We start from the raw sequence: 22,039 nt of genomic DNA, 5'->3' as shown, positions 1-22,039 counted from the left end.
ATGCACGGTAATATTAATTTCCATTTTGTTAGTGGAGCATAAACCTGAAAGCAACTCAATTATCCATCACTAGACTGGTTGAAAATTATAACATACCCATATAATAAACTATTTTGCTGTTATTAAAAATAATGACCTAGGTTTTAGCTAGAGGAATGTCCACAGTACATTGTCAGGAAAATAAAGTTATAGAGTTATTTAAGTAAGGTCTCATTTTCTTTTTAAAGAAAAAATACATTATCTATTTACAAGTTAAGAAGAAGAAGAGGGAGAAACCCTCTCATACTCAATATCTATCAGTCAATCAAGTAATGCCTAAATGGTGAAAACTTCTTTCCTGGGAAGTCAGATCCATGAACATCCTTTAGATTACCCTGGGCTAGTTTGAACATTGTTCTTTTTACTATACTGTATTTGGCACCTGGCCCCAAATAAGTCAAATCTCTTGAAATTATGGAACAATAAACAGAGCTATAGAGAAAAATGTGAACAAAATTTCTTGAAACATAGCAAACATATTACAGTTGTCCAAAAAAATGTTTCTTTAGCTATCCTTTGGAATGGAAAATGGAACTAGAGCTGCTGAGCTCAGCTGTCCAGGGACAGGCAACATTACATCAATGCTGTTAACTTGCCAGTTGGAGAAGTTTAACTTGTTGGAATTCTATAGGATAGAGAGGGTTAGCCAATGATACACCCCTTATTAAGTGCAATAAATGTGTGCTAGTGGAATTTGTTCCATTTCACCTAGTATTTATTAGTTTCCCCTACCAACTTACTTATATTCCTATCAGATAGAAATTAGTATTGGTTTGCTTTATTTTACTTTCTATTGTCTGGGCAACAGTCCAAAGGATCTGTGAATTACCAATTATGTAAAATCAAACAGAAGACAGTGTTTCTGTTGCTTTCTAGCTAATAGTGTTAAATATTCCTCAGGGAATAAAAAAATGACCAAAACTGACACATTTGAAGCATGTTCACTTTAAAGTAGACAGTATCTGAGGATAAGTAAGACTCTAAGTTGAGCTTATTGACAAAAGTACAGAATTTTAAACACTGAGCTTTCTTCATAGAATTTCAAGAATATGTCTTGGCCAGTTGGCTCAGTGGTAGAGCATCCACACTGTGTGTGGAAGTCTCAGGTTTGATTCCTGGTCAGGGCACACAGAAGAAGCAATCATCTGCTTCTCCATTCTTCCCCCTTTTCTCTTTATCTCTCTCTCTTTTCCTCTCCCTCAGTCTTGGCTTGAGTTGGCCCCAGGTGCTGGGGATGGCTCAGTGGCCTCTGCTTTAGGTGCTAAAAATACCTCTGCTGCCAAGCAATGGAGCAACACCCGAGGTGGGCTGAGCATGCCCCACAGGGGCTTGCCAGGTGGATCCCCATGGGGGTGCATGCAGAAATCTGTCTCTCTGCGTCCCCTGCTCTCAATTTGAAAAAAAAGAATTTTGAGAATACAATGTAAATATAATTAATAAAATACTTCCTATATTTGGTCACCTTTTCCATCAGCTCTTATACCCACTTCCTTTATTAAGTTCAGCGAGACAATTATTGAATTGCCTAATTAGTAAGCATGGTACTATGCTAGACAATGCATGAGAAGACAGAAGAAACAGAAAACAAACAACTCAAGTATTTAAAATAAAAGGTAGTATTTTGATTAAGTGCTAAAATGCATAGAAATAGCCCTGGCCAGTTGGCTCAGTGGTAGAGCGTCGGCCTGGCGTGCGGGGGACCCGGGTCCGATTCCCGGCCAGGGCACATAAGGAGAAGCGCCCATTTGCTTCTCCACCCCCATGCCCCTCCTTCCTCTCTGTCTCTCTCTTCCCCTCCCACAGCCAAGGCTCCATTGGAGCAAAGATGGCCCGGGCGCTGGGAATGGCTCCTTGGCCTCTGCCCCAGGCGCTAGAGTGGCTCTGATTGCAGCAGAGCGACCCCCCGGAGGGGCAGAGCATCGTCCCCTGGTGGGCAGAGCATTGCCCCTGGTGGGCGTGCCGGGTGGATCCCGGTCGGGCGCATGCGGGAGTCTGTCTGACTGTCTCTCCCCATTTCCAGCTTCAGAAAAATACAAAAAAAAAACCCAACAAATAAAATGCATAGAAATAGAATTGATCATGAATATTTAGCATTTACTAATATCCAGGGTCTTTCAAGGTTTTATAGAGATTATACAATTTGATACTGATAGAGGCTACAATTATTTTGTTTATTTTTACTCATTTATTTATTTATTTAATTTATTTATTTTTTTGTATTTTTCTGAAGCTGGAAACGGGGAGAGACAGACAGACAGACTCCCGCATGCGCCTGACCGGGATCCACTCGGCAGGACCACCAGGGGCGATGCTCTGCCCACCAGGGGGCGATGCTCTGCCCCTCCGGGGCGTAGCTCTGCCGCGACCAGAGCTACTCTAGCGCCTGGGGCAGAGGCCAAGGAGCTATCCCCAGCGCTGGGGCCATCTTTGCTCCAATGGAGCCTTGGCTGCTGGAGGGGAAGAGAGAGACAGAGAGGAAGGAGGGGGGCGGATGGAGAAGCAAATGGGTGCTTCTCCTGTGTGTCCTGGCCGGGAATCAAACCCAGGACTCCTGCACGCCAGGCCAACGCTCTACCGCTGAGCCAACCGGCCAGGGCCTATTTTTACTCATTTTTATATGAGAAAACAGAGACATGGAACTTCTGATTCATTTTACTTAGGATGACTTAGTGAATAATTAGGAGAGGAGGGATATTGAGACTCCAACAATTTCGAGAAGAAAGAATGTGATGAGGAGTAATGTGGTGGTGGTTGGGGAGGGGGAAGGGAGGAGAAGACATTTCAGCTGAGTCCGTTAAAGAGGAGAAAGACTTGGACATGGGAAGAGCCAAGGAGATGAAAAATTGAGAGAGAAGAGCTAGCTGTGCCTTTGGACATGCCTGACATATTCCCAGAAGACAAACACTGACTTTCTTTTCTACTCTCCCTTATCTCTTCTCCTCCCACTCTGTCATGCCTCTAAGTGAAAAATTTCTTCTCACTTTTATATCTTTACCATATTTCATTTGCAACGTCATGTGTTAAAAAATGTCTGGGTGTCTCCCAACTGAAAACAAAAAAGATAAGTTAGGAATCAGAAGAGATCCTATCCTAAATTGACTTAAAATTCAAACCAATTTTGTAAAAAAAAAACACACACACAAAAAACCCCTCAGCAAAGTATGTTTTGATTACTCAATTCTTTTTAAATGGTTCAATAACAGAAATGAAAAACCTGGACTTGACAGAAAACATATGAGGTCTGATCTTGAACAGGTTTTGTGTAGTGTAGGGGAACTCTGTATGGTGTAATTCTAAAGTATTGGATGTATGTCTCTTTCTCCACCAAAAATGTTTATAAAAATGCCAGAGAAGAAGTTGGCAAGTAAAAGAACTCTTTTCCTGATGATCTTTTTGGATATCGGAGAGGATGAAATGGAGCAGTTGGGAAGAAAATCCTGTGATTTCCATATGGACAATTTGGGCACTGTAAATTCTCTCCACAGATAGACTGTTTCTCTCCTTGTTCACACTTGTTGTCCATACTTCCTGAAATTTCTCCTTAGTATTTTAGTTATTCCAGTAGCACTTCCACTGTGCATTAGATTTTTTAATGCCATCTACACTGTGCATTCAGTTTTATAATATTCCTTACCTTCATATATGTGTGTGTGTACATTTTATCTCTTGATCTTTAAACTCAAAGCAAAAGGATGACTGAAATTTGTATCCTTTTGGGAAGCACCTGTTGAATGTTACCAGCAAATGACTTTGTTTTGTTCATATATATATATACACACACACATATATATGTGTGTGTATATATGTATATATATGTATATGTATGTATATGTATATATAATATGATTTTATTTTATTGATTTTAGAGAGAGGAGAGAGAGAAAGGGGTTGGGAAGCAGAAAGCATCAGCTCATAGTAGTTAGTACCTATATGTGCCTTGATCAAGCAATCCCCGGGTTTTGAACTGGCAACCTCAGCATTCTAGGTCATGTTTTATCCACTGAACCACCACAGGTCAGGCTTTTATATATATATAAAATATTTTCTTTTATTGATTTTAGTGAGAGGAGAGAGAGTGAAGGGACTTTGTTTTTAGTGATCTGAGTCCTGGTTTTAAGAAGAAAAGTCTTATGCTAACTTGAATGAGTACTATGCTTTACTCCCAAGAAAAATCATCATTATTATTTTTTATTTCACAAAGGACTTGTAATTAAAACAATAATTATGTCTGCATGATGAGACCCCTAGGAAATTGAACCTTTGAGAGATGTATATGCTTTCTCAGTGAGTATGTTCAACTGAGACATTTATAATTGAAAGTTAAAGTTATAATGGTTTATAACTTCCTGTATTTGATTGGGAGAAAAACAAAATGCAAATTAGTGTGGGCAGCTTCCGTGAGCAAAGGTCAATCTATCCTTACTGCTAGATTTCATGCATTTTTCTGTCTCATGGTGGTGGTTGTATTAAACATGCAGAGTCAGGACAAATCTGAATAGTGTAACTTCCTTTCCAACAATGGTAAATTCATCTTTACTACTCTGGAAGTTCTGGTATCAGCAAAGTTTAACAGATAAATCATTTTGTTAAAAAAAAACCAAGGTGTTTTTTTAATATATTTTTTTTATGTACAGGTATCAAAAAATAAACTCTCTTTGAAACTCACATTGAAATAATATTAAGGACATACAGATGGATAATATAAAATGCCAGGGTGGAGACAAGTTTTGTTTATTTTCTCTGAATATAAGCCTACTCTCCATCAGTGTTTAGGAAAAGGGGATGGTTATATTATATCTTTGGTTTGTCAAGCTCACCTCAAAGAGGCAGTTGGTGTCCAGTTGATTTTGAATGTTTTCTGCTTATTAGAATAAACATTAGTAATCCTTAGGGGGAGAAAGAGTCTTCTCTACCATCACTGCTGCTTTCAGCCCTTGTCATGTTTTGCAAGACTCCTTTGCTTTCTTATTTCTCTATTTGATCCACTTGAAGTAGTCTCTTTATAAACTGGCTGTGGCATTTTCTGACCCCCTGTTATCAACAGATGTGAGAATGATAATGAAGGTGATGGTGATAATGGAGGTGGTAACAGGTATCAATTTGTGAGTACTGCCAAAACTGCCAGCCTACCTTACATTCATTTTCTCACACAATTCTCACAATGACTCTGTAAGTTTCTTTACACTTTTATTACCATTTGGTGATGAGGACATTGTTGCACAGCAAGGCTAGATTGTTTAACATCAAAACTAGTAATAATAAGTCACAAAGAAACAATTCTTACCTTCCAGTGAGCACTCATTTATTGACCCAGGCACGGGCATTGCGTGCATATTGCTGGCTTCACTCCCCACAATAGCCCTGGTATACTTTTCTTGTTCTTATTGGAAAATGAGAAAGCCAATGCATAGATAAAGATTCCCTATCCCAGGATTAAATTCCATCAGCCTATTTGTTATGCTCTGCTTTTAATAAATTAGTGTTTGCTTGTGGACAATACAACTACATACATTTTTAGGGCCAAGTATTCCCTAGAGTAGAGAAAGTGTTGTGACATAGTTTTCTTTTTCAAAATTAGGTAGGTAAATTCTAGGTGACCTGAGAGTGAACACTGGGATAATTTTGCTTATAACAAAATATAGAGGAGTTCAGACTACATAAGAACATGGCTCAAAGACACTCTTGCGTAAGCAGACATCCTTTTAAACAAAACAGAAGGTAAAAGAAAAGAAAACAGGGATAAAAATTCTAGATTGTCTTTATGTTTGGTCCTAAAGTAAAAAACCAATCTCTTCTACAGAACATAAATAAATACCATTGTTTTTTATAGACTGAATTAAATTATGGTAAAGCCTTACATAAATAATACCCATAATTCATTATATCCCCCAGAGGCCATTAAAATTCCCATAGTCATTAGTGCTTACCTTCACTTATTCATTAAACAATCACTTATTGTTCTAGTTGCTATGATGGTGGTCTTGAAGGAATATAAAATATATGCACCTTTATGAGAATAGGACAATGTATGTATTCATACGAGAACAACATTTTGAGAACCGACTAATTTTCCACAAATTAAGTTCAAGAGTGCAGAAAGGTTGCAGAATAAAGATGCAGTCAGTATGGTAGGCTTGTTACACAAGGAAAATTTCTTGTAAGTGATTTATTTACTGGCCTTTGAAGTGGCTGGTGGTTTTACAAGAGTAGTGAGGAGAGAGAAGGGCTTTTCTGGTTGAGGGAATGTTATGATGGCAGTACTTAGGGTTTCAGTTGGAACCAATTCATTTAGGAAGATGTCATGAATTTGCTTTGCCTCAGAAATTTTATGAGAAAAACAGTACATAGATCTTAAAATTGATGCATATTTTGTTCCTGTAACTTGTTTAGTCATACTGAACCATACTGGCTGAGGTTTGAATGGAGGGAGGCAGATTTAATTTAATAAAGTTTGTTCTTGTATCAGATATCCTCTCAGAAAATTTTAAGTGAAGTGTATAGTTCTACTGCTACTGGTTTACTTCATAATTTGGAAGTATTACTTTATTTTTAAAATGAGGAACAACAAATAATGAAAATTATAATTAAGAGCCTTAATATTCCCTTCAGAAGTAGTTTTCTTTTAACAAAACCTGAACATGGGCATTCTTTAAGGGTTGAAGACGTATAAAGAATGACTTCATTGCAATGAGTATTCCCAACCCATTTGAAATTCCTCCCTGTCTCTTCTGTTCTTGTTATTAGTCTGCTCATAAGATCAAAGACAAAAAACAAACAAACAAAAAAAACCCCACCTACAATCTGATGTTGGCACCTATTAAAACACACATATTTGGCCCTGGCCGGTTGGCTCAGCGGTAGAGCGTCGGCCTAGCGTGCGGAGGACCCGTGTTCGATTCCCGGCCAGGGCACACAGGAGAAGCGCCCATTTGCTTCTCCACCCCTCCGCCGCGCTTTCCTCTCTGTCTCTCTCTTCCCCTCCCGCAGCCAAGGCTCCATTGGAGCAAAGATGGCCCGGGCTCTGGGGATGGCTCTGTGGCCTCTGCCTCAGGCGCTAGAGTGGCTCTGGTCGCAACATGGCGACGCCCAGGATGGGCAGAGCATCGCCCCCTGGTGGGCAGAGCGTCGCCCCTGGTGGGCGTGCCGGGTGGATCCCAGTCGGGCGCATGCGGGAGTCTGTCTGACTGTCTCTCCCTGTTTCCAGCTTCAGAAAAATGAAAAAAAAAAAAAAAACCAAAAAAAAAAAAAACCACATATTCCGTATTTAATTCTCCATTTGGGGGTTGTCAGGCCTTTCAGTAGTGGCCTTACACCCTCTTAGTGGCAGACAGAGACAGAGGGTACTGGGAGGGAAGTGGTTAAGAGGGACATTCTAATTAAGAAGACAGATGGGTGGTGGCTAGAGTCAGATTTGTTACTTTGTAAGTGTTCAAGGGTTGTGTGTTCTGCAAGAGCATGGGGGGTGTTTTGAGGGACCACAAAGAGGCAATGATGTGCTGAGGCTGTCATATTGCCTTCTCTTTGCCCTGTACTAACAGAAAGCCCCTGTTGAGCAACCCCTATGGAAGTCATGGATGTTAAGGCCCACTTAGAAGAAACAGTCTACAGGACATGTAAGCAGGACAGACAATACCTAAATTGTTAGGCAGGGTTTATGGGCCACGAAAGTGTATCGTGACCTAACTTTTTGATTTCCATGAAAACAGGCCTGTTATTATAAAGTACTCCAGAAATTTTATTGAGGTCACTCAAGGCAGTTTAATATGGGATTTTGAAATTTAGGGCTAGTATTCTTACCTTTGTAGAGTAGGGAATAATGAGAAATTAACATCACAATTCACATGGAGATAATTTTGGAACATTATTTTTGATTCACTTAAATCTTAACTACTTCCAGGTTTATACATATGATTAGAAGACTAGAATCCTCATTGCTTGCAGAGAACAAAGCTAAATAGTTGTTGGTCATATCATGGTTAGTTTTTGTCCTATTTGCTCCTTTATTGTTATGTCTTTAAAATGAACAAATTTGTTACTTTTTCAATAAGAAAACAAAAATAATTATAATTTTTAAAAGGATGAAAGTAGAATCCAAATTTTACACTAATAATGGGTTGAAGGAAATATAATTCATTGCAGGGCTAAACTGTTAAATGTCATTACATAATCATTTTGTGAAAACTATTATAACTTGTTGAAATGACAACTTTGTATGATAAATGTTTTATTTTTGAGTGAAATGAACTGATAAGAAATAGAGTAAGTATAGCTCTTTAAGAGCTCATAGAGTTATTTAGCATATAAGTAGCAAGATCTATAAACATATTTGATTAGTAAATTAGTCCATAAACAAATGAAGAAAAAATCTTTTAAGATGGTGCTCCTGTGGGTGCTTTATGGAGATTTGGTACACTGGCTAAGGGCTGTGAAATAACAAACAAACTTTTGTAGAGAGAAGGAATATTTTTAGGAAGGTTTTAATTAAAAAAAATATCTGAGCAAAAGGCTAAGTATGAATGTTGGGCACATTCTATATTCTGAGAAGTTAGTGGTAATTGGTATTGTAACAAATCTGATTTTCTAAGGGCAGATAGCTTACTAGTAATAGGGTTTCTCAATTTGGTAAATATTTTCACTTTAATGTATCTTATTCATTTACTCATACATTTATCAGTTTTTGTTAGTCTATGAATAGTCCATGAGCAGCATTTTATTTTTATGTAGGTACAGAAACTAATTTATTTTTTAGTTTGCTAGACTCATCTATGGTATTAATCTTCATACAAAGTGCTTGGCATCTGCTTACTTCTGATGCCATTGAGACATGAAGATGGAGTGAAATGATTTGGTAGCTTCTGAGAAAGGGCATCCAATTTCATTACTTACACAGAACAAAGTAGGATCAGGCTTAGTTTTTAATTTTTAGCGCTCATATTTCTCTTTAACTCCAAAAAATAAATTGCCCTGACAACACACCATCAAGAATATGGCAAACCTTCAAAATAATAAGTAACAGCTAAAATGTCACCTTGAAATATTAAATCTTTCACAGCAACAAAACAATACTAAATTCATACAAGAACAGAATAATCAGTTTTCTTCAATAAAACTTCTGATAAAATTGATTTATGATGATATTTCAAGAAGAGATTTCTAGTCAAACCAGCAACAGAGTACAAGGAAGTAGGAACTGTAAATCAACCACAGTTTTATCAAACCCTTCTATAGTTGTGGGGGGCCCACTATGTGCCATGCACATAGAAGTCGATGAGGACACCATGATGAGCAGGAAGATGCAGTTCTGTGCTTCTGTAATTGCTGGGAGATGGCAATGCTCATGCACACACACATATGCACATATATAATGACATATTTTGAAAATATATAGGGTAAAATTGAAGAGCGCAATGAGACAAGCATAACAAGGATTATTAGTTTAGAGTGCAGGGGGAAGGAAAGTTTTTCTGTGGATCGCATATAGCTGACATGAACGAGGAGTCAGAAATGATCAGGTGAAAGGTGAGGTGGGAGAGATATTTCAAGAGGGGCATATATGAGTGAAGGCTTCAGAACGGAAAGAAAAGCACTATTAGAGGAGCACAGTGAGGAAGAATGGTAAGTAACAGAGCCCAAGAGGTCAGCAGAACCCTGACTGTGCAGCATATTACAGGGCATAATGGTCAATTGGCCATCTAAACGATGGCTTTATGACAGACTGCATGGGCTGGATGTGTTGTTAGGCATAATGATGTCCTCAGCCATACAAGCAACTTCCCTCGATTCAAAGAGTCTTAAATAAGTTTAGTTTTGAGAATTATAGTTTAAAAGTAGGATTGATTATAAGCTAATTGAAGACAGTCTTCTAAATGGGTAGCCTCTGGGTCCTTTTTCAGCCATATTTGCATAGCTAAGTTTGTATCCGGAAGCAATTAGTGTGTATTGAGCAGTAAAATAATAAGCCCATAATACACACTATCTCATTTAATCCTTACAACCACCCTATGAGGTGGATATAATTATCTCTCTTTTATAGACAAGAGTATTGAGTCTCAGGAAAGTTAGTGATTTTCCAAAGATGAATGAATGGAAAAGGCAAGGTTCAAAATTGGGTCTCCTAAGTTTCTGAAATTTCTAATGCAGTGTGACAATTCCGCACGTAACTCAGGAAGCACTGTTGGTACTGCACCTCCTGAAATGGGAATAATAGGTCCTGGAGATGCCAGTAGGCTCTATTCACTTCAATTGTTCAGTCCTCCCTTATTCATAATTTCAGGCATTTGAGAAAATAAGCATTTGTTTAATATCCATTAATTATAGGCTTAGTAAGACACCTGATAGTACTGAGGAGAGAAGATGAAGGAAAGGGAAGAGGGAAGGGTTATAAAGAAATAAGATTTAATATCTGCCTTCAAGGAAATCAGGAAAACTAAGTCTTATTTACACCTAACTATAAAACAGCAGAGAATGTGTTGGGTCACAGGATAAATACATGTTAAGATTAATTCCTGGTTAGCCTGACCTGTGGTGGCGCAGTGGATAAAGTGTCGATCTGGAAATGCTGAGGTCGCCGGTTTGAAACCCTGGGCTTGCCTGGTCAAGGCACATATGGGAGTTGATGCTTCCAGCTCCTCCCCCCCTTCTCTCTCTCTGTCTCTCTCTCCTCTCTCTCTCTCCTCTCTAAAATGAATAAATAAAATAAAATAAATTTAAAAAATATATTTAAAAAAAAGATTAATTCCTGGCATGCCTTTGAAATACAGGTATGATGTCTCTGGGTAGAGATGTAAAAGGGAGGGCATTCCAAAACAGGTCATTTTAGTTTGGAGGGACATTTGCTATAAAGCCATTTCAGAATCTCTCTTCTCAGATTAACCAAAGTGGAAGAAGCATAGAACACTTTATTTTTAACAGTTAGGTGACCAACTTCTTTACAATGAAAAGGAGGACAAAAATAAATTGAAGAAAATAATATTGTAAATAAAGGAGACATTTTATTCATTGCAACAATAATACACTATAATATGATAAATGCATAATAAAAACATTTGTAATATTTTATATTGTAATTATGCTTACATGCATATTAATTTTTAATAATAATTGTAAGAAAAAAGCACTCATTTAGATAATATTATCTAATGAGTACTTTTATTAGTAGTAATATTATCTGAATGAGTACTTTTCCATTAAATGAATATTTTTTGTCAATGTATCATCTTGTAACAATATATTGGGAAATAGCTGAACAAGAAATATACCTCGTATTGAATTTTATAGCAAGTGCTGCAGCTGGAGTATCAACATTCAAACTTGATTTCTCACTTGTCCAAAAATCACTAATAATTGAAAAAACTCTTTCAACTGCTGCATTAGTTCCAGGGCAGCACAATGTAAATTGAACAAAAATAAATAAATTTTCACATAGAATATGTTTATTTTGAAATGGCTGAATATTTCCACCCATCTTTTATCAATTTCAACATGTTCATTTTCCCATTGTGTTAATTTTTCAGAATTTAAATATACATTTAGTCTTCTAATTTCTTCAAAGAGACAATTGTCTATTTTGATGTCTGGCATTAGATAAAAACTCAAGACAAGATTCAGTATCTGTCCAATATACTTGCGATGAAGTAAAAAAAACACCGTTGAAAACTATTATTTCCCGTGATGCTTGTTGCAGACCATTCTTCAATATGTTGAAAACATGTCTGGCAAATATTCTGCATTTCTTTGATAAACTTTTCTGTTATGCCTGGATTTGATTCCTCTAAGTCTGAAAATTTTCTTTCCTTTTTATATTTTTTAATTTTTTTTAAATTTTATTTATTTATTTATTTATTTATTTTACAGGGACAGAGAGAGAGTCAGAGAGAGGGATAGATAGGAACAGATAGACAGAAACGAAGAGAGATGAGAAGCATCAATCATCAGTTTTTTGTTGTGACACCTTAGTTGTTCATTGATTGCTTTCTCATATGTGCCTTGACTGTGGGCCTTCAGCAGACCGAGTAACCCCCTGCTCAAGCCAGCAACCTTGGATCCAAGCAGGTGAGCTTTTTGCTCAAGCCAGATGAGCCTGCGCTCAAGCTTGCGACCTTGGAGTTTCGAACTTGGGTCCTTCCCCATCCCAGTTCGACGCTCTATCCACTGCGCCACCACCTGGTCAGGCTTCTTTTTATAATTAAAGAGAGAAATTTTTCTTCAAAACGATATTTATATTGAAGGATAAAGTCATTCAAAATAAGACTAACTTCTGTAGCTGAAATGTGTTCATCTTCAATCTTTTGAATCACTTTCTGAAAAATAGATGCTTTGATTATGTACAAAATACATTAATACATCAGATATTTTATTATTGAAAAATGATTCCAGGATTTTAGGACATTTGTCTTAACTTAATATATATGATCTGACCAGGTGGTGGCGCAGTGCATAGAGCATCGAACTGGGATGCAGAGGACTAGGTTTGAAACCCGGAGGTCACTAGCTTGAGCACAGGCTCATCTGGCTTGAGCAAAAAGCTCACTAGCTTGGACTCAAGGTCGCTGGCTTGAGCAAGGGATTACTCAGTCTGCTGAAGGCCCGCGGTCAAGGCACATATGAGAAAGCAATCAATGAACAACTAAAGTGTTGCAATGAAAAACTGATGATTGATGCTTCTCATCTCTCTCCGTTCCTGTCTGTCTGTCCCTATCTATCCCTCTCTCTGACTCTCTCTCTGTCCCTGTAAAAAAAAAAAATCTTTAAAAAAAATATGAACGGAGAGGCTCAAATAATTGTAGAACACACTCTATAGCAGGTGTTAGAGCAAGTCATCTAATTTTTGAATATCCTAAAAATGTTTTGTATTTAACATTTGCTTCTTCACAAAATTGTTTTAAATTAGCAATACAAATGGTAAAATGACTAAAATGCAAATAAATTGTAGTTATCATTACTTCTACATGAAATGGCATGGCACATGATGCTATGTTGATTGCATTTGACAAAATATGTGCATTACAACCTATTCCTAGTATTTTCTTTTGAAGTAACTCTTGTAATTTTACGTACATATTATTCACCCTTTTGCATCTTCACCCACCAAAATTTGTATTTGTATTATCAGCCATTAGTGCAACAACTTTAAATTTCAAACTGTTTTCAATTATTACTTTGTATAGATGATTTGACAAAATTTCAGAAATTTTGCCCTAAATGGATTCTAAATTTAAATTTTTTACTTGAATGCACTTGGTAACATTAAAATATCTTACTATTATTGAATACAATTTAATTTCATCATGATAGATGCATCAGATAAAATTGTTATAAATGCTGCAGTTTCCAAGTCCTCTGTAAGTATTTTGTCACAGTAATTTTTAAATACTGATTTCAAAATAGCCTTACATTTTGTTCTGGCACATGAAAATTTTGCATTGTGAAACTTTTTCAATAATTTTGTTGTGCAATCCATACTTAGAAAACTTTGATTGTGAATTTGGTATGAAATGCAAATGTTCCCTCCATTGTAGCCAACTGTTTTTCATCTTCAGAATAATTTGAAGTTTAAAAAAAACTTGTTACTTTATAATTGGAAGCTGATGTGTCTAATGATTGCTTATGTTTGTTGATGGTCAAGTGTTTTGTTATCGGTGCTTTGTCCCCCAACAGTAATACAAAATTCTCTGCTGCAAATATTGCAGAAAACAATGGTATCTCTCTTTGATATGAGGAATGGAAATTCCTTTTTCCATTTATCGTTAAAATGGCATTTTCTCTTTTTTTGATTCTTCCATCCCTTAAATGAAACTTAAAATTAAAACCAAAATATAGAGCTACACGAATGATGCAAGCACATTAGGAACTGAAAACGTTACATCATGGTAGGCAAATTTTCTGGAATCTAAATGAACAAAACTAAATATCAAACAAAACCACTAATTTGGAGTAATATTCAGGTGTATTTATCATTTTCTAATTAAAAAACGTCTGTTTTATGCAACTATTTAATCACAATGCGTTATTAATAGATATGGTTTGAGGTTAGATTTCCACTTTAAAACTCAAATTTCGGGAAAATGCTTGTAAATAAAATTATATGTCTTTGGAAATTATTAAATAGATAATGAATTAATAAAACATGAAGTGTGCTTACCTGTCTATGATTGAATATTCACTGAGAAAGAAATAATCGTGAGTCTACAATGTCATATGTGCCATGTCATGTTTCAGTAAGAAGTACACAAAGCCATTCAGCACTCGGTATATTGCGCTCTCTCTCAAGGTCTCCCATGCGGAACGCACACGTCTCATAATTGCATCTCACTGCACTATACTGATCCTTGACATGTCAAATACAAATATGTCACATCACATGCAATGGATCGACTCTGCATTGATCAAATATGGACATTTATGGATTAGTCTTCCAATATCAAAAAGGAGGACATGTAGGAGGACACTTTTCAAGGGAAGACGAAATCTACAAAAGGATTGTCCTCCCTAAAGGAGGATGATTGGTCACCTTATTAACAGGGACTCTTGATCAAATAAAACATATATGGCTTAAATTTATTCTTTTTAGAGAAAATAAAATGTTTTTAATACTTCTCTAAATAACAGAGACTTTTATTTTCTCCATAAAGGTTTTGAGATTTTGAGTTGTAGAACTGCTATAGCTTGCTTCTGGAGAATTACAGACAGAGGAAGGAGAGCAGGACACTCCTGCTTCTGATTTGCTGTTGATCACTATGTGGTTCTATGTATTTCATTATTAACTCTACTCAAAAGCTTTTTGTAGTTCTAGGAAATGCTCAGAGATGCTGGGTTAAGATAGTGGGTAATATGATAATAGAGTCAATGGACTCAGCCTCTCATAATTTGAATATGATTAATTCTTGGGTCCTCAATGTGATTCCTTCATTCTACCCCCTTTTCACTCATGTCAGACAAGTCTAATGAAGAGAGATTGAAGCAAAGGATTTCTTCCAAAACTTTTTTTTTTTTAATGTGCAGTAGACTGGAACTACACAACAGGTTTCAAGTAGCTCAGCATACCTGGATGTGATTAAGGAAGGGGAAGAGGAAGTAGAGACAAGACTAGATAATAGAAGCTTGGAATATCAGATTATGGAATTTCGATTTTTTGTAATAGACAACACAGAAAACCTTGTACCTTGACTTTTTTTTTTTAACTTAACTAGATTCCTACTTAGAGGAAATATGTTTTAATAGGATAATATTTTTCCAATTATAGAAATAAATCTTATACATAGAAAATGTTATGTTATTGCTTGTTTTATTTTTAACCTCTTTCAAGAGCTATTATATTTTTAGTGAGTGTTTTCCCTAGATTACTATTGTAATAGTATTGCTAAAGGAGTTAATCCCAAAATCAATCCTCAAAGAGTCAAAAAAATTGCAATCCAGCCAACATTTGAGGTATTCAAACAAACATTTACATATTCCAACTGTTCCTCCAATTAAAATTCATTTCCTTTCCGATCTCACAAAGGAAGTATTCTCTCCTGATGTTTTCCTTGATATGTAAGGTCAAAAAATTAATTGTTTCTTTTCTTTTTATGAGCATATTTATATTGGAGGCTTGTGATAACTCTCTGCAGTCCAGCTTATCTTCCAACTCAGATTTTAATAATATGACCCATAAACTTTTGTCTCAAAATTGATTTTTTGCAAGAAATCAAAGGTGGAGAATTATCTATATTAAGTATTAATTTTTTTTTATAAAGAGCTCTCTTTTTCTTGCCTTTTCTCCTTTCCTCTCTCCAGAAATTGAAAGAAGATGTTAGTGAAACAGTTGAAAGCCTTTTAACAGAGTCCATTCTAAACATTCCTTTTCATTTAAATTTGTTCACTTTTTTCCCTTGGATTATAATAGTACAGTTTTAGTATTCTATTTGTTGAGTAATTGACATTTCTATTTTCCTGGTTGTTTTAGACCATCACATGTATATACTAAAAGTATTTTAATGAAGTTACATTTATTCACAATTTTGCCTTTGAGATGGTCTATAAGAGTCCAATCTAAATTAAATGCAGCTTGGTGGCGATCTATAAATTAGGAATAGAGCCCTCACCAAACCTCAACCATAATAGAACCCTGATCTTAGACTTTCAATCCCCAAAACTAGGAAAAAGTGAATTTCTGTTGATCAAGCCACCCAGTCTATGGTACTGTGTTATGGTAAATCAAGCTCACTAATACAGTGACTGTCCTCATTTTGTGATTTAGGATGCAAACTGAAAGGTCAGTGGCAAAAATTGGCATTTGACCATAGTCTGTCTGAGTACAAATTTGAGCCAGAAAATAATGAATATAGATAGTCTTTAAAAAAAAGCAACACCAAACCCTTCTTCTGTGGTTGTTTGTGTGTATTTTTATTTTCTAGTAGGTTTGCAGACACAGATAAAAAAACAGTTGATTTTGCTCATTCTTATTCATTATCATTTTTTGTATGTTCTAGCAGGATGTTACTATTTGAGCTCTAAGAATTCCAAGTCAAGGTTGAAAAATGTAGCCAATCTTCCTGAAATTGCAATGTTAAAAAGTCCAAGAAGATTTACTATTGCTGTATTTGCTTTTTGTAAAACATATCAAATACAAAATATCCAGTTTTGTACCTGAAATTAATTGGCAGTGTCTCATTAAACCATATTCAATTTAACCTCTATTAATTGGATTAGAGATTTTGTAAGAATGACAGCTGCTAGTGCCTTTTACAGTTACGTTATTTCTCTATAATCCATATGGCAGAAATCACGTAATGCTTTCCCCCCCACTGAGATAAACACTTGAGATGGAAAGGTTTGATTTAATGTGGTTAGGGTATGTGCATTTATTTTTACTTCCTTTTAATTTTTTTTAAAAACTGAAATATCCTTTTTTTTCCTCTTTCGCAGGTTTTCACCAGCCATATTTGTATATCTAATTAACATCGTTCCATCACTATGGATTCTTGAAGTGCACCATGGGAACCAGGTACATACAACCTTTGAGAAGTAGGATGTGGAATATTCAGCAATAAACTACCTTCATATTTCAAATCAATTTGTATCATAAATGTACTTTCCTGAGGAACTGGAGTTATCAAGAATTGTGTAACTAAGAGGTCATCAGCAAAAGGAAGTGAATTCATGATCTGTCAATATCAATATAAATATTACATTTATTTAAGACTTAAGATTATATAATTAATTAACAATTTGTGTTAGAGATATTATTACTAACACCTCCACCCAAATATGGTAGAGTGTACATGGGGGTATAAAATTCTGTTTTTAACCCTTGTAGCATTAATGAGTTTCTATATGGGGCTATGAATGGGCATAGTTTGATTATCTAGCATTTTCCAAAATGACATAGTTAGAAACAGCAAAAACAAAAACAAACCTTATCATCTATATAAATGTAATAAAACTTGGAGGGGCTATTTGAGATAGTCTGTCTTAAAATACAGGCTTTTCGATGATAAGATATTTATTCTTGAGGGCCCCATAAGCTGTTTTAGTGAAATAGGAATTTTACTCTAAAGCCTCAAAATAAGTGTCAAAGAGAGGAGTCATGAAAAGCATCATTAAGAAATGTGGGCTGGCCTGACCTGTGGTGGCGCCGTGGATAAAGCATCAACCTGGAAACGCTGAGGTTGCCGGTTCAAAACCCTGGGCTTGCCTGGTCAAGGCACATATGGGAGTTGATGCTTCCTGCTCCTCCCCCCTTCTCTCTCTCTCTCTCTCTCTCTCTGTCCCCTCTCTATAACGAATAAATAAAATCTTTAAAAAAAATGTGGGCTGTATGTAATTAGGACCACTTTGACCTAGAAAATAAACAATAGCTTTCAATAAGAGACCTTAGTCTATATATAGAAAAAGAGGTTTTGATTTTTTTTAATGTAGACAATTAAATTTAACAAAGTGACATTGGTCAACCAGAGCGCATAGATTTAGAGAAAACATCTCCACATCATTTGGACAGTCGATCATACTGTATACCCATCACCCAAAGTCAAATCATCCTCCGTCCCCCTATATTTTGTTTCTCTTTAAGCCCTTCCCCTACTCTACCTCCTCCCTCTTCTCCCTTCTCCTCCCCCTCGTAACCAATGCACTTTTATCTATGTATTGGTCTCAATTTTGTGTCCCACCTATGTATGGAATCATACAGTTCTTAGCTTTCTCTGATTTACTTTTATTTCACTCAGTATAATGTCATCAAAGTCCATCCATGTTGTCGTAAATGGTGCTATGCCATCATTTCTTATGGCTGAGTAGTATTCCATTGTATATATGTACCACATCTTCTTTATCCAATCTCCTACTGAAGGCCATTTCAGCTGTTTCCACGTCTTGGCCACCGTGAATAATGCTGCAATGGACATGGGAGTGCATGGGTCTTTACGTACCCATGTTTTTGAGTTTTGGGGGTAGATACCTAATAGAGGGATTGAGTGTGTTGCTTCTTACTTGGGCAACACTAGGTAACAGGCTCCAGGCTGGATTCAGCCAATTCTTGTTATTAATGCACCTGTACAACATCAGGGATGTTGGTTAGTAGAGCCCATTTGATACCATCCTGGACTTCACATCTTCAAGGTTTGGGTTACAAGACTATGTTTTACAGATAAACCATAGTTATGATATAATATTATTTTATTACCTTTATTGATAAAATACCTATAAGTAAGACCTGTGAGAATTTTCCCCTATACAGATTTCTTTGCTACAGTTTGTCATTTTATAGCAAAGTTAAGCCTCCTCTATATGTTTCAGATATTCAGACCTACCTAGAAAATAATTGCTCCAAAATTCAGGCACACAGAGGGGAATTAAGCTCTGTGAACTATTTTGTAGAATTCCGCAAGTACATACCAATAGTGCAGGCATGAAGAAAATATTTAGCTGCCTTAAATCTCCAGTTTAAATAAATATTAAAGTCATGGGATATCTCTATCTCTGTAGTAAAAATACTTTTGTAACAGGAGATTGGTTGGTTCAAGTTATTATGACTTTTAAAAACTGTATCATAGGGAGTTGGGGGACTGTTTCAATTTCCTTACCACTCACTATTTTTAAAGGTATGGAAATAGGCTCTGGTGATTTGAATCACATTCCCCCCCCCTCCTTCATATCCAATTCTGTGGCATGGCTGTCATCCACACTAACAAGTCATTTCCCCAAATGCTTTTATAATATAGATGTGTGGCACAGTTAATTGATATACAAGTCAAACTCCATTACAACAAATAGCCTGCAACCAAAAGCTCTCTTTTTAATAAAAAGAGATTTTTGAGCCACAGGCAATACCTCTCTGATTTTCATACTACAAAAGAAATTGGACCTTTAATAGAAAGGAATTTGACTTGTTTTGACATGAAGAATTAAAGTGAGTGCCCATTGATTGAACTGGGCAGGGTGGGCAGAGATGGAAATAGAAAAAAGGTGAGAGTAAAAGAAAAAAGTATTAGACTTGCACTTAAATAAGAAATGACAGAATAAAAACGTTCTCTTTATTTAGGGAATTTTGGTTGTGATAATAATCAATTTTCTTTATCTCAAGATATTTTCAGATATTTTTTCTTATTTATAAACCCAAGAACTACATGAGTTAGGCATGGTATATACATTTCTGTTTTATAAAAGAGGATCCCAAGTCTCTTAAAAATTAAGTAATTTTCTCCAGGCCATACAGGTAATCAAGAATTATCTGGGGTTTATGACCTATGTCTTGACCCCCTACTCTGTTAACCACACTGCCTTTCTCAATATGTGTTCTATGTTTTACAAGAGTTAGCATCAAAATCATCTGAATTTTTCATGACGGGCAAGTATAATTTGATTTCCTTTCACTTTTTCCATTTACTCTAAATCCTGAATGAATCTAACCTATGACTTGGCATTAGGAAAACATCCTGACCTCTTTCATGTAGACATTTCTCCTAAATGATCAATTATGTACTTTCATTCCTGAACCTGGCAAGGTCTGTATGAATGGAAACAAAATTGTTATGACCACGATTATGACCTTAACTCTTAGGTTTATTTATGAAGTGGTACAGTTATAGCATTGGAAACTTGCTGGTCTTGATGGTGTCAGTCTGGTGTGACCCAAAGGAATATTTTTTAAGCTAATAAGAGTTTATAAGACATAGCTCATGAAAATGTGGCTTGTTGGCACTCAGGTCATCTACAGAAACTCACCTACATGATGCTGAGTGTAAAAAATATTACCTTAAAACCGGCCCTGGCCGGTTGGCTCAACAGTAGAGCATCGGCCTGGCGTGCGGGGGACCCCGGTTTGATTCCCGGCCAAGGCACATAGGAGAAGCGCCCATTTGCTTCTCCACCCCCCTCCTTCCTCTCTGTCTCGCTCTTCCCCTCCCGCAGCCAAGGCTCCATTGGAGCAAAGATGGCCCGGGCACTGGGGATGGCTCCTTGGCCTCTGCCCCAGGTGCTAGAGTGGCTCTGGTCGCGGCAGAGCAATGCCCCGAAGGGGCAGAGCATCACCCCTGGTGGGCGTGCCGGTGGATCCCAGTCGGGCGCATGCGGGAGTCTGTCTGACTGTCTCTCCCCGTTTCCAGCTTCAGAAAAATACAAAAAAACAAAAACAAAAACAAAACAAAACAAAACAAATATATATATATTACCTTAAAACCGATAAAGACAGATTCGGTTTAAGCAGTCAAACCAGTTGTTCTTAGCAGTCCTAATGCAGCTGACACTTAAAAGATAGTCTTATCAATGTATTATAAATAATACTACAAGAGCAGAGAAGGACTCAGATAGGTTATACCATTATATAATAATATGGATGACAGAGCTATTTGCTACCATCTTATACTGAAGTAAAGATGACTTTTCTTTAAAGTATAATGTCTGTGAATTTTTAGTGATAAGGATATAAATCATATCAAGGTCACAACTTTTAATATACAATCTCCTTTCATGCCTACAAACAAAATGGTCAAATTTGTTTCCTACTGACACTTTGGTTCTTAGGTAGAGTCTCAAAACTACTCTGAAATGAGAATTTGTTACTTGGTTCAAAGATTTAATATCTTATCTTTATTATCTTTTTTCTGGAGCCTTAGCTATACAAAAAGTGTGCAAACAGCTGTATTTTGCTGTTAGAGATATGGCATATCACCCTTTTTCTTAACTATTCTTGTCATTACACCCATAACACTAACACTAGTAGTTCTGATGGAGGGTAGAAAAAAAAAAAGAGCTTCCTGACAGATTTTATTTTCTGATTTGTGTGTGTATATATGTATGTATGTGTGTGACCAAGAGAGAGACAGAAAGAAGAACAGATAAGGACAGACAAACAGGAAGGGAGAAAGATGAGAAGCATCAGTTCTTTGTTGCAGCACCTTACTTGTTCATTGATTGCTTTCTCATATGTGCCTTAACTGGGGGGCTATAGCAGAGCTAGTGACCCCTTGCTTAAGCAAATGACCTTGAGCTCAAGCCAACGACCTTTGGGCTCAAGCCAGCGACCATAAGTCATGTCTATGAGCCCACACTGAAGCCAGCAACCCTGCTCTCAAACTGGTGAGCCCGTGCTCAAGCTGATGACCTCGGTATTTTGAACTTGTGTCCTCTGCATCCTAGCTGACACTCTATCCACTGTGTCACACTGCCTGGTCAGGCAACATGTTAATTTTTTGGTTGGTATAGTACTTAACAGGCAACATTGAAAGTGATTGGGTCATCTACTTAAGAAAAATGGTATTTTTGATAAATAAGCTTCTGAACATGAAACAAACTCTTAGAGTTAAATCTTTGATCACAAATGTTTTACTGTTGTCCCTGGTTGTTGGCTTGTTTTACAATTGTTCCAGGGTTCCAAAACAGAACCCGTTATCAATCTAAAAATTCTACAGCTCTCTGCAATGAACCCAAAATTTAAATCCTCATAGACTTGTGGGAGAATAGTAGACTATTCTCAAACTAATTAAAAAGTGGTTTTCTATCTCAAGCATATACTCTGAGTTTTGGA

The 22,039-nt window shown here is 36.6% G+C and overlaps 1 protein-coding gene across 2 annotated transcripts in view; it reads left to right on the top strand.

The window, feature by feature from the left end:
* The window catches only part of TMEM26 (transmembrane protein 26), a 60,862-nt gene that overhangs the window by 3,155 nt on the left and 35,668 nt on the right, over nt 1-22,039 (top strand). For both annotated transcript variants that reach the window (XM_066243711.1, XM_066243712.1), the window contains exon 2: nt 16,945-17,023. In XM_066243711.1, the coding sequence (XP_066099808.1) occupies nt 16,945-17,023 (79 nt within the window). The remainder of the gene's footprint in view (nt 1-16,944; nt 17,024-22,039) is intronic.

Source organism: Saccopteryx bilineata, chromosome 9, assembly GCF_036850765.1.
Source record: "Saccopteryx bilineata isolate mSacBil1 chromosome 9, mSacBil1_pri_phased_curated, whole genome shotgun sequence".
Classification (NCBI taxonomy): domain Eukaryota; kingdom Metazoa; phylum Chordata; class Mammalia; order Chiroptera; family Emballonuridae; genus Saccopteryx; species Saccopteryx bilineata.
Note: the sequence above shows the minus strand (reverse complement) of the source record. Positions and strands in the feature narration are given on the sequence as shown.